We start from the raw sequence: 19,377 nt of genomic DNA on the forward strand, positions 1-19,377 counted from the left end.
TAATTGTGTTTGTATTTTTGTTTTTTTTTTTTTTTTTCTTTTGTTTTGATTTTTCATCATTTTTTATCGTCATGTAATTTATCAAATGAATTTTAGCTGTGGTATCGGGCAATTGTAACATGTTTTGAATGGACGATGTTGTTTACAACTTCAAATAAATAATAGTTAAGAACTAATTACTCTGCACAATATTTATTAAGTCAAAATTCCACCTTAGATACACATGTACATAAATCATACCAGTTGTTATTTTCATCATCCGAATATACTATAAATGCTGCGTGTCCAAAACGTCATGTAAAAGGGTTTTATTTTGTACATGTCTTGATCAGTTTACCGAACATGTTCTGATAATATTTTCTTCTCTTTATTTTCCAGAGGTAACAACAATGTGGAGTACGCATCATCATTTAAAACATAATAGTTCGCAACAGAATCTGGGGACACGATGGCATACTTCTGTGTCACACTCGAAATCTACCGAAAGGCTTCAGACTTGGTTGGACAGAAGACCAGGAATCTTTGAGTGTCACAAGTGTGGAAAACGGTACAAGTGGTTGAGAAATTTGAAGAACCATTTGAGAATCGAGTGTGGAAAGGATCCGAAAGAATGCTGTCCGTATTGCCCCCATCGTACTAAGTATAAAAGTAGCCTTCACAAGCACATAAGTAGAATTCATTTTACATAATATTATATGTAAGTCATCTCCGTTAGCCGTTAGACAATGGATGCTGTTGACGCAGTTACCACCTGTAAAGAGTTTGGCTTAAAACAAACAATCACTATTACGATGAATAAATTAAATCCCCAAAGTGCTGGAGATGTAGAACTGTTGTTATTCTTGTTGTTGTCGTTATTGTTACTATTATTATCTTGATATTAAATTTTATTATTAGTATAATTTTATTATAATACTATAATTGTATGTGTTCTCTCCCATAGCCATGAGACTTCACATGCGTCGTTAAGAGCACCTTATATTCGTCCTCCATTATACTCATTCTTTACAGCGAATTCGTGTAAACTTGAAACTCGTTGTTCAACAATTTACGCAAGCTGATTAGAACAATAATTTTAAATAAATCATCACATTTACATAAATCAAATAGCATCAGATTATAGTGCTGGTGATGGAAATATTTTTGACCATGTTATGAAATCACCTATTTCACCATTCATAAAAACCCTTTTTTCAGTGAAAAATAATTTTGTTCCTGACTTAGGTTGAAAAAAAAAACAGGAATAATTGAAAGAAAAAAGAAAACTAAAACGAAAACCATTGCTTCTTGACTGAAAGTGAACATCGCGTTGCATATAGTAACTACTAATGCTAATTTTTCTTTCAGATGTTAAACACACTTGTGATTTATGCGGCAGAAATTTCGCTTGGTCTTCTAGTCTACGTTTGCATCGAAAAATGGCTTGCGGAAAACCTCCTAATTTTCACTGCACACTCTGTAATTACAAATCATGCTTCAAGGGCAATTTAAAGAGACATCTTAGCTCTCAACATAGAGTAATTCTGAATTGATATTTTTTAATTTGTTTTTTTTCTTCAGAATTAACGTCTTTTGAGATAAACTTTGAATGTAATTGGTGAATCTTCACGTATCTTATTTTGATCAGGGATCTATTTTGCAGATTTATTGTATGAAAATGGTGATTTTAATATACTCAATAATTTACAGTAGGCGAGACGTTGGGTTGAATATAAATACCTGAGGCAATGAAAATAGTACGTGACATTGTAAGTGCCGAATAAAAAGAATTTTTGGTATTGTTGTTAATAAAAATCTTACCCAAGTGTCAATTATTGCTTCTTACCCCAATAAACACTGATTGCGCACTGAAATACACTCCTTACACAACTCTACATATACATTGTAAACCTTTTTCTCTTAACACTATAATATATCTTGTATGTCAATTATTTAATCTTTTTCATTTTTGTATTTCTTTTTATATTACCAAGTGTAGTAGCTTGTTATGCACTGAGTGTTACGTATAATTAGAAACATGTATTCATAAATTTCAAGATTACTGATTATTGTCGAAATTGAAAGGCAAGAAAAAACCCTCGATAAAGAAGTTGCGAGTGCGCTGATTTGATTCTCTATCGAATAAATGATACATTGTGAATTTTTACAGATCCCCTGTTTCCAATAGTGAGACCAAGACTGCATGTTTGCCCACGCTGTGGACAGATGTATTCGTGGGCATCCAACTTGCGAAAGCACCTTAGAATGGGCTGTGGCATGAGCACTTGTGAAACGCACTTTTCATGCCAGTACTGCCCTTACAGATCCAGAATAGAAGCAAGTTTTTTGAAGCATTTATTTTCAGTACATAACATCAAGTAAATATAAGTGAATATATTTTTATGTATCTGATCCATGTAAATTTCTTGAGCGATAGACTTAATAACCCGGATTAACAAACAGTTCACCAATCATTGTGGGAATTTGGTTTTCGGATACCAATTTTTCCGACTATATAGTCTGTAATCGATATGCTTAATGCGTGTCATTGTATAGTTTAATATACGTCGATAATTTCCATTGTTTGACTCATAGATTAAATTATTACTATCGCGCACATACTGGAAAATACGTGTGCTTTTACTGTTTAAGAATATTTAATGTTTCCAACGCCACATAGCGTGGTCGATTTACCTTTGAAACCATCACGTTTTCCCTGAGTCGATGAGATGTTTTCCTGTAGAATCATGTGTAAATTTTCGGCATGTAAATAAAATAATCTTTTTACTCGACTTATCCCTTTATCCAATGAATCGACTAATTATTTTCATGTTCAACGGTTAACATTCCATTTATTTGTACTCTAGATATGGATACATCTTTATTTTCTACATCAAGTTACTATTCAAAGAATATCATTGTGTAATTTAATGTACTAGATAATTATGCTATCAACAATCATCGGTCAATATAACTAATTATTGACAAGAAACTAGCACTTTATTGTAATGTACCTGTGAACTATGTTTTCTTCTACGGTAGTTCGCATGTTGAATGTCTGGTATAGTCTACACTGGATTTCGATTATTATTCATTTTCTCAGCGTGCAATTATGGCTGTACTTACGTCATGGTAATTTGAAATAATGTTTGCAATATAATGTCATCTATAGCTTATAAATTGGCTGACCTTTATTTGTGTTTCAGGACTGCGTCAGAAGTGGAAAAACATTGGAAAAGAGAGCGTGGTGCTCAAATCGCAATATGTAGCTGAAACTGATTACACAGCTGTTTACCTTCCGGATGAATCATTTTTTGAAAATCAACAATCATCAGTGCCATTTTACAATGTAGCGTACAAGAATCAGTCACATTTAAAGAAAAAAGCCACTCATTGTAAAAACGGAAATCGTAGAACCCCCGGCAACTATTCGTGCCAACGTTGTGGCAAATCTTACAAATGGAAGAATAATTTAGTAGATCATATGAGATTGGATTGTGGAAAAGAAGCGAATATTAAATGCGAGTTTTGTAATTATCGTACAAAGTGGAGTTGGAATCTTAAGGCTCACAAAAACCGAGTTCACTTTAACAGATCTAAGAATAAATAAAACTGTTGTACATGATGAATATATTAAGATACTTGTATGCATAAAGCAATTTGATGAAACACTCTTTATTAGAGTGTTTTAAAAAAACCGACTATTTTTTTTTTTACGAAGAACATTGAAAAATCTTCCGAGTGTCCCTCAAAAATGATCTCGGTCAAATATGAGCTCTTAATATTCTCATATTTTACCGAGGTCATTTTTGAGGGACACTCGGAAGATTTTTCAATGTTCTTCGAAAAAAAAAAATTTTTTGAAACAGTCTACTCTTTATATTCCGATACTTATTTATTGCCAATATAGAGTATACATCCAACAGTATCATATGCGAAGATACTATTGGAACAAATTCATCAGTGTTCATAAAGTTAATCAGCTAACAGCGGTGAAACGAATATAAGAACAAACACTGTTTCAATCCATTTTATCAAATGTTGGAAAGTGTAAAAAAAAAAAAAAAAACAACAAATTACGTGTATATGTGCATGTTATCAATATCTGATGGATATTTTATCAAATTCATATAAAACGAATAACGAAATTCATCCAAACATCTTGGCTTACTTTACGTTATAATATTGTTCGTGCTTTTTTTTTCTTTTTAAAATGGAATAATAACGATTGTGTTTTGTGTGATACAACAGCGCTTGTAGCAAATTTTCAAAATGTAGGAGCACGAGTATTTTCATTTCTTTATGCTAATTGTTTGATTTTTTTTTTAATTTCAGATTCAAAGATGTTTGAATTTCTAAACTGTCACCGGATAACGTACCCCTGTAAAAACTGTGGCAAGGTGTACAACTATCACTCCAGTCTTGCAAGACATCTGAAGCATGAATGCGGCGTTGAACCCAAGTTTCAATGTCCTTTGTGCCCTTATAGAACAAAACACAAGTCTAGCTTAAACACTCATTTGAATGGGCGTCATTCGAAGACGATTAGTGATTATTATATGCCGGCAATGGGATTGTTCACGATAGATAAAAGCGAGATGCGGTTCAAGTGAGGTGATTCAAAATCTTTTATTTGATGTACAGAACATAGAAAACAGATAATCGCTACCGATTAAATAAAGATTGTCGTATTATAAAAGTCGTCGGTTATCGACATCATTATTATTGTTGTTGCTGTTGTTCTTGTTGTTGTTATTAATATTATTATTATTATTATTATCATTATTATTACACATATTACTATTATTATTGTACGACATTATATACAATCGAAGATAATGCCTAATATATATGTCTAAATATGTGTATGTAAGAGACAAAAGCGACATACGGTCGTTGTCTTGTAAAGTGCCGATGGTACATTACCAGTTATAAAGAGCAACGAGTTATTCACTTGTAAGCACGATCGCCAGTAAACCCGTATAGTAATATATATATATATATATATATATATATATATATATATATATATATATATATATATATATATATATATATATATTTGCCAATTAATATTCACGTGCAATACATAGCTGATAGCCTCGTTTGATTATCACGTAAAACAATATGTCACCTGTAATATCAAATCCAAATTTTGGGATGATAAAAAAGAGATCTATTAACTTGCCCGATTAATTAAATACAATTAAACTTGAGTTTCAAGGCTTATCCCAATTATTTCAGCTAATGAAAGTTAAACTGTGAAGCCGTTTTCAGATCTGAGTGGCTTGTTTCTACATTTTATAGGACAGCATATATTTTTATACAGAGACTTCTGAAAAATGGAAGTAACAACTGATGCTGCTACATTTGTGTTACTCTACGCATAAGATTGTTTAACATAAGCAATTATTTTGACCAGCAAAGATTTGAAATCCTTTTATTTCATCTAACATTGAATTTCTTCGATAATTCTGATAATATTTTTATGACGAAGTCGAATGCGTTTGTCATGCATTACAACATCAGATGACGAAATTTATTTCTAATCACGATGCAACAATTTTCAGATTGGAGAGTCAAATATCCACCAACGATCGGGCTCTTTAGGTGCCCAAGGTGCGATCGGACCTACAAAATCAAGAGATCTCTCCGCCGGCATATGGATGTCGAATGCGGACAGGCTCCCAAGCACAAGTGCCCCTATTGTCCTCATATCAGCAAATACAAATCGAGTATAGCGAAGCACGTTTTACACATACACCCTAATTTACCTCGTCTGTAGATAAAGTCTTGGTAATGCTCGGGAAAACAAATCCATGTCTGACCATATATACTTAGATTTGAGTATATATGAAGAAGAATGAAATTTTTTTTACCGATGTATAATTCATGTAAGATCATAGGTATATGGTTATATACATTCAGAATAGATGGAAAAAAAATTTAAAAAAAAAAAAAAAATTTGTCCATGTACAATTCATAAAAGGTCATATATGAAGAAGAATTGAGATTTTTATCGATGTACAATTAATATGAGATTGAATATAGTCGTATATGTTCAGACATGAACTTTTATGATTATATTTAAGTACACATAGACTAAAGTGTAAACTGCTGTCACCAATTTACTTATATCGAGTATAGGATATTATATAAAGCTGAATGAAATTAAAAAAAAAACTAACCAGATATCTGGTTATACAATATTAAGTTTTAAATTGTTTTTTATAATCATATATTTTATTTTGTTACAGCAAATATTTTATTTCTTATTTTCTTTATTCATAACTGGATGACAGAAATTTTGTAATTAAGTATAATTGATAATGCATCAGTTTTTTTTAATTGATTTCTTAACACTTGTGCGATTTAAAATATCCGTATAGATATATCTCAGCCGGAGAAGAATTTGAGAATATCGCTGATCGCAAAAGTTAAGTACCAGTGAGCAAGGACAAAATCTTAATATTGGTATATTGATGAAACTCTGTGGCAGCACTGTGTATTAGTGAATGATGTGGAAATTATTGCAAAGAAATTAATTATAAGATTCAATTTGTATATTTATTACGCGCTGAAACAAAGAATGTGTATTCTTTGACTATTAAACGTTTTGTGTAGTCGTTGAATGTTTACATAGAAAAAACTCAAACACCAATGAAATCAAAAATAACAATATGATTTTGGTTTCAGAATTTGGCTATGATCGAATATTCATCCCTGGAAGTATACAAGACTCCAGAAAGATACATGAACAGAAAGAACAATTCACTTGCAACGGTTGTGGTAGACTTTATCTACGACGCAATTCACTGACAAGGCATTTGCGCAACGAATGTGGAAAACAGCCGACTTTACAATGTGCATATTGCCCGTACCGTTCCTTTTATAGGTCTTATTTGAAAATTCATACCAAGAAACACATTCTTCGTAGTTACATACCTGGAATGACGGGTCGGAAATCTCGAAAAAATTATTGATTCTATGTAAAAACAGGTTTTCTTTCCATATTATGGTAATTATAATCGCAAAGTGACGATGTCTGAATACTCAATAAATTTCCTGACTATTGAAGTGATTTATCATAGCCTAATAAAAATTTGTTCAGAAGACTAAACATTATTACAATTATTCCCAGACACAAGTTTCACAAGTCAAGACAATTAGGATAACTTACGGTGCGATCCCTCAATTAATTTTGGGGCACCATGGAGTCGAGCTTTTTAGTATATCGGAACGTGTTTGAGACATGGATGTTTCTGTGTAAGCAGGAGAATGTTTATTCGACTAAATTTCTACTGCAAGTTTCATCAAAACCTTTTTGTTTTTACTAACAAACCCTAATTTCTTTTTGTTGCAGTAGACATGCAGTACGGATATTTTACTGCTCCAAGACTAGTGAATGCGATGGTAACTGACCTTGAAGCTAAACACACGTGTGTTACGTGTGGAAAGACTTATAAACATAAACACCACTTGAAGAGGCACCATGATTTTGAATGTGGAATAGATCCAAAATTCAAATGCTCATTCTGTCCGCATAAAACAAGATACAAGGACAGTTTGATGAAGCACATTCTTGCCAGGCATCAAAAGCTGTGGAAACAGTCTTTAGATACCGCGAATGGCCCAACATCGACATTGGATGTACTGACTGAAATCGACGTCTCATTCCATTCTGCTCCCATATTTCCCGCATACACAGATTTTACACCAAATTTATAAAAAAAATAGCTTATTGTTCAACAAGGAAGCAAACTCGGTCTTTTCGGGCTGATCGTAAGTTTGCAATATGTGTCAAAGGCGATTATGCTTGTCTGAGCCGAAGACAAATTTTGCAAATGCGCAAGGTAAAAAGACCGTTGCCTCCTTATTGTATACAATTCTTTATATAAGAAGAGTATGTTACGGTTATTTCACGAACTACGAAATTGAGATTAGGGTCGTGTAATGTCAGATTTGTTTACGACACTAAATGTGCGGAGTGCAGAAAATACCTCTTTCAACTCCGAGGATTAGGATTCACCGACTCACTCTGTCGTCATAGAAACGAGTACATTATTTACGTCAATCACTACTAATGTTTTTGTTCATTTTAAGTCGGTGAATTCTCGAGTCAACTTTCTCAACTAGCATTGTAGAAAAAAAAAAAGTAATCAGCGATCACCTAATTGTAACAACTAGTAAGTAATATATTTTGTTTACAAAATTGACCATTACATTATTCAGATATATATATATATATATATACGTGTATGTATGTATGTATGTAGGTATATATGGATATGTATATATATATACATATATATGTATATAAGTGTATTCGTGTGATTCAATCGGTATAAATTGTACTTTGAATTACATGAAATTAGTATAATGCCGTCGAATTTCAAGAGCTGAACCAAATTTCGAAATAATGATTTCTTTTAAATCTAAGAAACTCTTTTATCATTTGGATGTAAAATATAAAAAATATTTATAACTGTGAACTGGCTTGGTAAATTTGCAGTGTCCCTTTTATCTTATCTCTGTCTTTCTTTCTCTTTCCTATTTTCTGTCGAATAATCATTAAATGTGTCTACATAATTTCTTCTGTTTTTAATAATTAGGTCTCGTGGAAGGACGCTTTTCTTGCCGAGATTGCGGACGAAATTACACGAAGCTGTGCAACCTACGCAGGCACATGAAGTGGGAATGCGGTGGACGAAAACTGTTCACGTGTGACTATTGTAGCTCTAGTTTTACACAAAAGACGAGCCTACAGCGACATTTAATATCTAAACATGGAATGGATGACAAAAATATATTTAAGATGCATCTGTTATAATTTACTAACGATAGTTCAATACAACGCAATCGTAAAATTGGTAAAACGTTCCTTGCTCCCTTTTCTTACAGTTCCTTTCCATCTACAACAGATGATGGATGAAAACTTGAGCCTTTCTGTCTACTACAGCACTATTTCAAGTACAACTAGAATGCTTTACTGACTAATCAAATGTTATTATCATTTCAGATGAATCGAGGTTCAGTTACCGAAGCTTCGTTGGTCACCGGAGATCAAGACACGCAAACCATTTGACTGATGACGATTTGCCACTTAAGTGTTCGCAGTGTGATAAACGTTATAAAATAAAATACAGTCTGATTAAACACATCAAGTTTGAGTGCGGTGGACAGCGATCATTTAGTTGCCATATATGCGAGCATACTTTTACGCAAAATGTGAGCCTGCGTCGACACTTAAAGCGAATCCACAATACATATTTACCGCCTCAAAAACCCTTTTCAAAGCGTAGTTTCGACTAGCTTACGCACGCGTCGTATTCCCTATTATTTAGAAACATACGACATTAAGAAATACAATTTTCATGTATGAAATTTTTTTTTTACATCAGAATAAACATTCAACTAATATATTTTGTATAAAGTTAAAGAATTGTATATACAAATGGTAATTTTGTCTCATTCACCTGAGATGAACCTCAGTTTCTCAAACATATATGTATATATATACACGTATGTAAATATTGCCAAGATGTTTTCGCACTATATTTATATCAATTTATATTTCCAATATATTTCATCGTTAATTTTAATCTGTATGCATTTTTACAGGTACAGATGAAGCGTCGTTTCAATACAATACACAGACGTGTGCTGCTGTGTATGCCAATTCTTCGCAAAACGTAGCTAATTTTCCTCCCGCCTATGCGGATAATTCAAATGTGTCAGAATATTGTACACAAAATGTGAACATGCAGGAAGATATCAATGATAAACCATTCACATGTCCACGATGTGGAAAGGGATACAGCCAAATATTCACACTCCGCCGTCACCAGAGAACAACTTGTGGGAAAATGCAACTTGGCACTGGGAATTGGAAGTGTCTTCGCTGTGGGAGATCCTACGTTACACGAGGGAACCTTTCCAGGCATAAGAAGTTTGAATGTGGAGTGAATCGAAAGTTTTATTGTATATTTTGCGGTCACAAATTCTCACAGCATTGCAGTTTGTTACGGCATTTAAGAACAATCCACAACGAAAGTACTGCTGACGATAGAAAAGTGGGATACCAATCATGAATGATCACAAATTTCCTCTTATCTAAGATAATTATATTTGTTTACGTACGGATTTAACTTAGTGCCAATTCCATACTCGACAATGATTTCATAGTTTATATAAGAATAAATAAACCAATCAATAACGTAGCGCATCGGTATAGACAATAAATGAAAGTAGACGATAAGTTATGGTAATTTTCAGAGCATTTCTTACCTCATAATGTATTTCGTTACGTCGAGTAATTGTTGAATGGGAGTAATAAAACTATTTTCACGACTTGTATTTGTAATTACAGGAAATTTAGCGACATTAACTACCTAAATCATCCTGGTGTTATTATTTATATATACATCACTGACACCTGCTCATTATTCCAAGATGTTAATTTCATTTCTTTACTTGTTTCAGTAATCGTAGAAATACCGACGCTGTTTTGTTCATTATTGGACCGTGCGACATGGAAGCAATGCCAAGAATCATTAACTTGTCTAAAATGTGGGAAACGCTACAGCGACGAAAGAAATCTACAAAAACACATGAACTATTTTTGTGGCGTAGAGCCTATGTTTCCGTGCCTTTACTGCACGCATCGTTCACGATTACGTTGCCTCTTACAGAGACATATTTTAAGCAAGCATCAGAATGTCTTAGAAGAAGTATAAACTTTCATTATCACCAGTTGAATACTTTTAATGTTACAATATTCACCGCTGATTATCCAAGGTGAAACGATCATTTGAATGTGTACTTGTCTTCATACACACCTTTGTTAATAAATTATTTTTTGTAAGCAGTTCGGAAACTAGTTATTTTTATAAATTCAAAAACATTTGTTTCTAATATATTTATATTATAAACTGCATTGGATTCTCGTTTTTACTTGAAACTGTTTATTTTTTTTATTTTTCTTTTTGTTTAATCATTCGAGAATTGAAATTTGACAAGATTATTTAAATGTTTCAGTGTCGAAACAACTGTATTGCAACACCCTGGACCCTGAATTATGGAGACGATGCAAGCAATATCTTCAGTGTCTCAAGTGTCTGAAACATTACAGTGATTGGCGCAGTCTGCGTAAACACATGAACTTCTTCTGCCAAATAGAGCCACTATATCCTTGCCCTTTTTGTAACCACAAGGCGCGATTATCGACACTTTTGAAATATCACATACAAAAAGAACATTCTAATTGCATCGGAGTAGTTTAAATGTCAAATGAAATGGAGGCATCTATTTGAATTACATATACACCTCCATAGATGTCTTAATTATTCTTATTCTGGCTCTGTTACAGTGCCTAAAAAAATACTGTACCTATGTAATTTTATTTAGTATAAGCAGTTGAGCTAGGTAGGCTTTATTACATGTGTGTATCTACGCTACCTGCAGAATAGTTATAAATATTGGTGTGCGTTTAAAGTTTATCGTTGTGTTTATTAATTTTGAAATAATCAGAGCATTTCGTTTGATTAGCCGGGTGTATGTAAAGTTTGATCGATCGATTTACCAGTGTCGCAAACAATCAGTGAAATACAAAAGTACACGAATAAGTAAATAAATAAACAGTTTGTAAAATGTTTCATTTGTCTCTTACGTATATACGTCAATGATGACTTTTATGTTCAACTAGGCGCATATCACATTATTCGTACTCTATATTTACTCGATGTACTTGTGTGCTAATATATTTTATCCCGTTTCAGGCATCAATTATCGTCCCAACATGCTGCAAGAAGTTTGTAACGGTGACGTGGACAGACGGCTGTTCACGTGCTCGCAGTGTGGAAAGGGATATAATTTGAAGAGAAATCTGCATCGACACATGAAGAAAGAGTGCGGTGTGCCGCCGATAAATCACTGCAATTTATGCGGTTATAAAACAAATAGGAAAGATGTACTGCGGAGGCATACGAAAACGCATTTGAAATTAAAAACCCTTTAATTATCATACAGTAGGTCTACTCTTATCCTCCTCCGTTACTAAACAAACTAATTCTGCGTACCTACAATCAAATGTTGCTTATGCGTGCCGGCGTTTTGATGTGTTAATAATTTTTTTGGCCTTCTACCTTGAGGAAATATCCTCAATAATTTCGTACCAACTAATTGAAAACATTTTAGAACATAACTCTAACCGATTACCAATACATTTCTGTTCCAGGTCTGCCTGGTGAATTGTGGGACGTGAGGAAGTATGCGAACACCCACCAATCGTCTCAAGTTGAAATATCGACCAGTGTAGCGTCTGACAAAATGAGGTCAAAACCGATGGGGTATAGTCATAAGTATAATCAACTCTCGACAAGCAAGCGTGTGATGAATCCTAAAATTTTACTGTTCACGTGCACCTTTTGTCCATACAATAGTACGTACAAAGCCAATATGGTACGACATATCAGAAACGTTCACAATTCTGGTACAACGAAGCTCAGATGCAATCTTTGCAATTTCCATAGCAATTATAAATATTGCATACGCAGACACATGCAGACTTTTCATAAATTGTAATAACACGTTCGGTATCGTATGCGTTTCGTCATTATCACTGTCAATTAATTTTTCTTTACTATCAAGTAGTTGTTACATAGTCTTGTGCAGCTCGATTGTTTGTAATAATTAAGTCATTTTCATTAAACAATTACTGCTATCTATAATTATATTTTAGAAATCTACACAACGCAAATGTGGAATTTAATTTACTTTTTATTTAACGCCTAATGAATTCTGCTATTTTTATGTCAAATAAATTATAGAGATTTATTATATCGATGAATATTATGTAGTGAATTCACATGCCGTTTTTAAAAGTGGATAATGCTGTTTCATGAATTATTTAATAAAACTTTGATCCTAAGGAAATGTGACGTTAACAGTTTTACCTGGCGGGTAGAATCCAATGATCAGTGTCCGAACATTAGTTTTTTTTAATCTTTTCATGTGTTGTTGTTCCAGCTTTTCTACGGGAGTATAACTCAAAAGACGGAGGGGCTTATCTGACAGCCGGCACATCACAGAATTTCGGTGTATATTCCGACCGAACTGCTGGATTCTATGGAAGATCGTTCACTTGCATCAACTGTGGAAAGGCATATGCCGTTCATAGATCTCTATGGAGGCATAGGAAATACGAATGTATCGACTCTCAGCCTAAGCATGCGTGCAATTTGTGTACTTACAAAAGTCCATATCAGTGGTGCATGGACAGGCACAGAAAGAAGCATCACTCGAATTAACCCTTTCACTAAGAAATGATTTATTTCTTTCTGTAGAATTACCTATTCGTCGTATGATGATAATGGGATATTCATTAGAATAAACGTATGTTGAGAAACATTTATAGTGTATAGTACATAATACAATTTTACCTTGTAATTGTATCTAAATGACTGTAAAGCAAATTGAGTTGTGTTGAAATAATTTTAATAACTACAGTCATGTGCGTTTTTAATCTGACGGAACCTTTGTCAGTTCTCCTCATTTATCACCACTGCACTGTCATACATTTGTATAATTCACTACCCGTACTCTTGTCAAATATTCATGCAACGCAATAACTGTTGTTCAACTTTAAACTTGTTTGTTTCAGAATGCTGCATGACCTATCACGAACTGGCCGAAGACTATTCGAACGGGAAACAAAGTCCAGAGCAAAACTTCGTCAAAGCCATGGAATCCACGCTTTTGAAAACTAACACCTTGAACGTGATGTCCGATGCTCCAAGAGGAGACGAAGTAATAGTCGATAAAAATCTTTTGGGAAATAAAAAACCTGCTTACCGGTGCAGCGACTGTGGAAAAACTTATTCCTGGTCGACTTCGTTGAGTCGACATCGTCGAGAATGTCCGGGTCGTCTGACAACTAGTGTTCAAAATAACATTACAGAAACTTTTGAGACTAGTGTCGGAAACAGTCCAAGCTACAACACGCTTACTTCGACATCACAGCAAGATTTGGCTTATGGGAAAACTGTAGCTAAATATAAGCCACGCTATAAAGAACTGCAAAAATATGTTGCAAAGGACGGTGTTTACACGTGCTGGGATTGTGGGAAAGCTTACTTGTGGGCATCCTCGTTATCCCGTCATCGAACCATAGAATGTGGACCAAGAGATAAACAACGATACGTTTGCAGCCTCTGCAATTATCGAACAGGCTACAAGGGAAATTTTGTCAGACATTTGACAGGACCTAGACACATTGCAAACAATGGAATGGAGAAGAAACGTTCTACGAATAAAAACTGAGATACAAAAATACGTGGTGCGCGGAAATATTGCATTTCAATTCGCTCCAAGTTTTTTTCAACGAACAGTTCTTGAAAGGATTCATTATTTATGTTCTTTAAGGCGAACGAAATGAACATTGCGTCACATTTTTATATTATTTGGCAGCACAATCTATCCAAAAGATAAAACACCAGTGATCTCATTGATTGAAGAATTTTTTCCACTAAATGCTGCTCGATTACTTTTGGTTATCTCAGGTATAGAAATCACTGCTTTAGATACTAGGCGATTAACAATGTACCGTGATATACCTCAGTGTATTCGTCATGAGGTAATGCTAATAGTATAACATTAGTAATAAACTCTTTATTAAAAAAAGAAAAATTTGCTTTCAAAGGATAGCTGAAGAAATTGCACGTGTATTGCCAATCTCATCACCAGTGTGTTATTGATCCCAATCGTTAGTGGGAAACGAATTATCGGGTTCTACCTTGTCGTTTTCCTATACGTAGAAGACACGTGCATGTTTAAGAGTAAAATTATATCTAGGCTCAAATATTCTGCTGATTTGTACTCAACATCCAGATACTTCAGATAGCTTGGTATTACTTCCAACGACAACGACCTGACGTATTTTTAAATATCGACAATCTTATAATTTTAATTTACCTGAATACAAAATTTATTGCATTATGATAGCAAGAGATGCATATTATATTAAAATTAGTACAACACATATCATCGAATGAATACAAACAGTCGTCGATATGTGTAGCTTTACTTAAACACTTGGTAAAATGAAAAGAGAATCGTATAATGTCTGTGTTGATCTTCTTTTCCTGACTTGAATTTTGAATTGTATTAACCTTGGCTGTGGCCAAAATCATTGTTAATTCACAAGAATATCCTTACTCACAACTAATGATTTTATTCTGTTTCAGCTTACCGTAAGATGTATATGGGTGATCAGCTTCTTGGCTACACATGCACCAAGTGCAGTAAATTTTACAAGATGTGGAGCAACTACCTGAAGCACAAGTGCGAACCTCCGCAATACAAATGTTCGCTATGCCCGTTTGCTGCGTTTAAGGCATTTATATTGCACGCGCATCAGGCAGAACAGCATCAATTTAAAATGCCATCATCAAATTCATGAATGGTTTGGTCACGCGGTCATGCAATATGGCACTGGAAGTGAGCGTCATATCGTAAATATCCAACTTCCTCCATATTATTTAAACATTACACATTTATAACATCTATTGTCGCTTACTCTACATAGCAACTGCTGAGATTATCTACGCTATCTTTAATCCAGTCTCTACCCAATCATCGATAAAATCAACCCTCAATAATTATTTTGCTAAATGTTTTACTCCGATGTACTTCACATATACATATAATTATATTAACGCCAATTTGCGTTAAACGTTATCATTATGCGAAACTGTAATATCATACTTCGTTGAATTAATATTACCTCTATAATTTGTGCAGAGTGTACCAGAATTCGAATATGTATTCGCGTAGAGTGAATAAAGCTTTGTACTTATATTGCCTTAAAAGTAATTACATTTTTCAGGGTGAAACTTCGATATTTGAATAAAAAGAAGGCGATAGCGATGATAATAAAAACACAATAAACGAGCATCTTTGTAGTATTATGCTTTTCCAAGAATGTTCAACATGAATTGGTAAAAAATATTGAATGCTGTAAAGCCAGGATTCGTTCGATGCTCCGTTCGTATTACTAAGGCATGCTTCATACCACAACGAATGCATTATCGATAGATCAGTAGCGCTTATCGAGCTAACAATCTAAACTGTTGACTAATACGCTAACTTTGCAAATTATTTCCGTTCGAGAACTCCACGTAACGATTCCTACTAGTTGATAAGCCGCCGGGTCAACTGACAAATGTATGACTTTGTAGGATCAAAGTTTTCATTATATATGATTTTTGGCGCGTCTGAGAATTGGCGAAAATGATGCTGTGTGTAAACTTAGGACAGGCGTGATTATAATATTGTGTATGCAAACGAACGATATTCGTCATTGCTATATATGAGTGATGTGGTACATTTTTTTCAGGCGTCGCTACGGCAGGCAATCATGTGTGCAAAGGGTGTGGAAATTCATACAAGTATAGACGGTCCCTGCGCAGGCACGTCAGAGAAGAATGCGGGCAACTTCCAAAGTATCAATGCCCAAATTGCCCACAGAAATCCAAACTGTACTGTAATTTGTTAAAACATATACGAGCGAAGCACCGTCTTTGAGGAAATTGGGAGGCAATTTTGAAGATTTGATTGTTGCAATTTTATATTTGATTACCAGATTCCTACTGCAAAATAAATGTTTCCTACAAAACTTTGACGTATAGTTATGAAATATGCTTAAACCATGTCCATATACATTAGCGGTTGTACCTTTGCCAATTTGTTATGCTCTTATTACACAGTTATTAATTTACTTTTATCCAGTTCATCGTTGGAGGAAAAATACTTTGCTGAACTAACATTGGCAAACATATTTTCGCGGTATCACTTTGCCGCAGTGAATATGCGATGACAATGATAATGACATGTAATTTTCCTAAAACAGTATTTTCATTATTGACATTTAATTATTAACCTATATTTGTATAGTGATTTATTGTACATTTGTCAACTTCTTAATTGCATATAAAGCCACAATTTCTTATCGTACTTATTTTTTATTACAGGTTTTATAGCGTCGAGTCAAAACCATCTGTGCAAAATGTGTGGAAATGTATATATGTACCAGAGTTCTTTATCCAGACACATAAGAGAAGAGTGTGGACAGGCCCCGAAGTATCAATGTCCATATTGTCCCAAGAAATCGAAATTAAATTGTAATTTGCTGAAGCACATACGAAAAAAACACCTCCCATAGATATGCCAAATAAATTGATCGGCACGAAATTTACTCAGCAACAAATATTAGCCTGATATTTTTTAACGTAATATAAGTATGATCTGTTTCACTCCGACAAAGCGGATATTATTCAGTATTGTAATAAAAACACAATGATACATTTCCTTCGTGTACTAGTTAGACAAACGAAAAAGTTTACACTGAGTTAGGACTTGCTATTTACAACGTTAACGGTAAGACTGAGCTACAATATAATTTAAACGATTTTCTCAATTAGAAGAAAATCTACTACCTCGATCACTGATGTATCAAGGTCTGGCTGTTCTTTTGAAACGGTATAATTGTACCTGTTATTTAATCAAATATGGTGAATAAATTTTGGACTCTATTAAACATGTATCGACGTTTGCTTTATGAATGTCCACGTCCACGTAAAGTTATAATAAGCCTGCACATTAAAATGTAATAAACTTAAATTGTGACAGTTACCGTATTTATTGATTATAACTTATTTTTCAGGATACAACACCTGCTTTGCTTGCGCTAAATCGTACAAATGGAAAAAATCGCTACACCGTCATGTGAGGGAAAGTCCGGAATGTTGGCCAGTTTTACTAACGTCTGGCAACGAAGAATTCATCAAACAAATCCATTATAAAATGTTATACAACGTCAACAATTAATAATCTTGATTTGAACAAACGAGTCTTATTGTAAAATAAAATAATTTTGCTTTCGCTTAATCATATCTGCAGCTGTATTGTGTGGTGATATATTTTTGTAAAATAAATTGTTACATTATGACATTGTTGCGTCAAGCGTGAGTTCAGTGAGATCTGACAGGTATAACTCTCCAAAATTGTATTTCAGCAAACTAACATACATTGTCTACACGAACAACCATTTTTATTACCATTGAATCGGAAAAGATTCCACACAATTTCATCCTGTTTATCAATCACGCAATAATTCTAAACTGAATATATAATCTTATCATTGTAAAATTTTCAACTGTATCTATTTCGTACCAAACGATTACATTGCTGGAAATTGAACTTTATTTAACAGTTGATATATGTTTCAGGTGAAGTACGTAGACGGAGATCAAACGTGTTGAAGTTATACCAATGCGACAAGTGCTCAAGACAATATAGTCATTATTCGTCACTGCATCGCCACGTACACAAGGAGTGTGGCAAGGCGGCAGTATACTTCTGTCAATTCTGTGACTTCAAGACTAAGCGCAAAGAAAATATCAGAAACCACTTGTTCAGATTGCATAGTTTGCCCAGTTATGTGACGAAAGGATTTGCAGACAAATAATCATTCGAAATAATATATTTTCATTATCACAGCAAAACGGTTTCAAAGCCATCCTTTTCAAATACATTTTTTATCGAATATTGTTAAAGCGATTATTTTAATTTATTCATTTAATTTTTTATTATCATCTCATGAATGGTGTTAAAAATTTCCTTATAACTTTCGAGAATATTCAGCGCTTTTATTTATAATCGTTGTACAGAAATTCACACCACGAAGTGAATACCAAATCATTACGATACAGTGTAGAGATTAAGAGGCTTGTCAGTCACTTGGGTATTCGACACGACACCTTGAAGAGAAACTAAAAAATATTCTGTTGTGATTCACGTTTTAAACTACGTGGAGAAATAATGTTGACAACTAACGGAGAATAAAAGTTATATCAATGAATACGTATTGTATTGTATTGTAGGCTTATCGATCCGCTTCGCGTCGCAAGTACTTGTGTCTCATTTTCCATTACGATACCAATTCTTAATGTATACATTTGTACACTTTCCTTAATTACATTGCTATCACAAAAGTGCTGCTAGCCCTCTCTGACCTCTACGCACTTCCTTTTTCTTTAATTTTTCTCATTCTACATTTTATCTTACCTCGTACATATATAAATTCGTTTACACTGTTTTACAGACTTTGTACATTATTTACTAATTCACAGCCTTACAACCATTTTATGCATTTCGTGTCTCACATTTTATATTTTAACATTTTTTGTTCGTACATCAACATTTCTGCATCTTATAATCTCTTTTCACTTTTTTTCGTTTCGCCGTCTCAGGTGCTTGGTTTTTGTTTCCCATTTACTATCTACTGCCATCCGCTCTTTTCCAATTCCTTATCACATACATCCATTCACTCTTCCATTATCA

General features: G+C 33.8%; 1 protein-coding gene across 27 annotated transcripts in view; it reads left to right on the forward strand.

Annotated features, from left to right (window-relative positions):
• Positions 1 to 19,377, forward strand: part of LOC124177730 (longitudinals lacking protein) — a 102,056-nt gene that overhangs the window by 48,531 nt on the left and 34,148 nt on the right. Inside the window, exons 7-8 of one of the 27 annotated variants that reach the window (XR_006869656.1) lie at positions 13,640 to 14,537; positions 15,222 to 15,342. The exons of 13 other annotated variants lie outside the window; for them this stretch is intronic. Coding sequence is in view for 13 of the 14 variants with exons in the window: in XM_046560436.1 (XP_046416392.1) it covers positions 13,640 to 14,298 (659 nt within the window). In the remaining variant the exon portion in view is untranslated. Of the gene's footprint in view, positions 1 to 378; positions 836 to 3,185; positions 3,605 to 4,314; positions 5,135 to 6,675; positions 7,061 to 7,342; positions 8,171 to 11,016; positions 11,631 to 12,214; positions 12,327 to 13,005; positions 13,402 to 13,639; positions 14,563 to 15,221; positions 15,840 to 18,263; positions 18,518 to 19,377 lie in introns of those variants that run through there. 13 more of the 27 variants (XM_046560485.1, XM_046560486.1, XM_046560436.1 and 10 more) reach the window with 13 other exon arrangements.

This window comes from Neodiprion fabricii, chromosome 3 (assembly GCF_021155785.1).
Source record: "Neodiprion fabricii isolate iyNeoFabr1 chromosome 3, iyNeoFabr1.1, whole genome shotgun sequence".
NCBI classification, from domain to species: Eukaryota; Metazoa; Arthropoda; class Insecta; order Hymenoptera; family Diprionidae; genus Neodiprion; species Neodiprion fabricii.